We start from the raw sequence: 1,155 nt of genomic DNA on the forward strand, positions 1-1,155 counted from the left end.
GTGACCCCCTGCAGCCACCAAGGCGCCCGGTGCGGCCTGTGGGCCGGCGGAATTCCGGTGTGTGTCCAGCGGGAGCTGCATCCGAGCCAGCTACCAGTGCGACAGGGAGCCCGACTGCCCCGACCGCAGCGACGAGGTTGGATGTGGTGAGTGACACCAGAGGGGACAGCTCGGCAGGCAGGGGACATGGGGACCAAGGCTGCGCTGGGGATGATGTGCCAGGGATGCTGGGGGCATTGGGTGCTGTGGCACCAGGATGGGGACACTGTGCCCGAGCTGTCCTTGGGGTACGGGGCTGTGTCTGAGCTGTGCCAGGGACACTGCTGTGACACCAGGCTGGGGACGCTGCCCGGGGGCCTTGCGACAGTGCAGAGGGCTGGGGACATTGTGTCATGGTGCCAGGCTGGTGGCACTGTGCTTGGGGACATTGTGCCATGGCACTGGGCTGAGGACTCTGCTCAGAGCCAGTGCCACAGGACCATACTGGGGACACTGTGTTTAGGGACATTGTGCCATGGCACTGGGCTGAGGACTCTGCTCAGAGCCAGTGCCACAGGACCATACTGGGGACACTGTGTTTAGGGACATTGTGCTGTGGCACTGGGCTGGGGACTCTGCCCAGAGCCAGTGCCACAGAACCATACTGGGGACACTGTGTTTAGGGACATTGTGCTGTGGCGCTGGGCTGGGGACTCTGCCCAGAGCCAGTGCCACAGAACCATATTGGGGACACCATGGCATGGCGCTGGCTGCCACACTGGGGACAGTGTCACACTGGGAAGCCTGTGTCATGGCACCAGGCTGGCGGACCCTGTGCTGGCAGTTTGTGCCCAGGTGGTGCCACGCTGGGGACATGTCATAGAACCAGACTGGCCACCACACTGGGGACCCTGTCCCCAAGCTGGACTGGAGACAGTGCCAAAGAACCTGTCCCCAGGTGGGTCTGGGGTGGCAGTGACAGTGTCCCCATCTTCCAGCGGTGCCACAAAGAGCAGATGGTATCAGTGGCAGTGACAATGACAGGGTGACAGTGGCAGTGTCCCAGTTCCCTGAGGCGCTGGCGGGGCAGATGGTGCTGATGGTAGTGGCAGTCCAGAATGACAGGGGTGACAGTGACAGTGTCCTTGACACCTGGGGTGGGTGGTGCCTGTGCCA

The 1,155-nt window shown here is 62.9% G+C and overlaps 1 protein-coding gene across 1 annotated transcript in view; it reads left to right on the plus strand.

Annotated features, from left to right (window-relative positions):
* The window catches only part of HSPG2 (heparan sulfate proteoglycan 2), a 46,175-nt gene that overhangs the window by 11,906 nt on the left and 33,114 nt on the right, over positions 1 to 1,155 (plus strand). Inside the window, 2 exon segments of the mRNA XM_031062966.1 lie at positions 15 to 146; positions 978 to 1,081. Of these exon segments, the coding sequence (XP_030918826.1) occupies positions 15 to 146; positions 978 to 1,081 (236 nt within the window).

Source organism: Geospiza fortis, unplaced genomic scaffold (assembly GCF_000277835.1).
Source record: "Geospiza fortis unplaced genomic scaffold, GeoFor_1.0 scaffold4, whole genome shotgun sequence".
NCBI lineage: Eukaryota > Metazoa > Chordata > Aves > Passeriformes > Thraupidae > Geospiza > Geospiza fortis.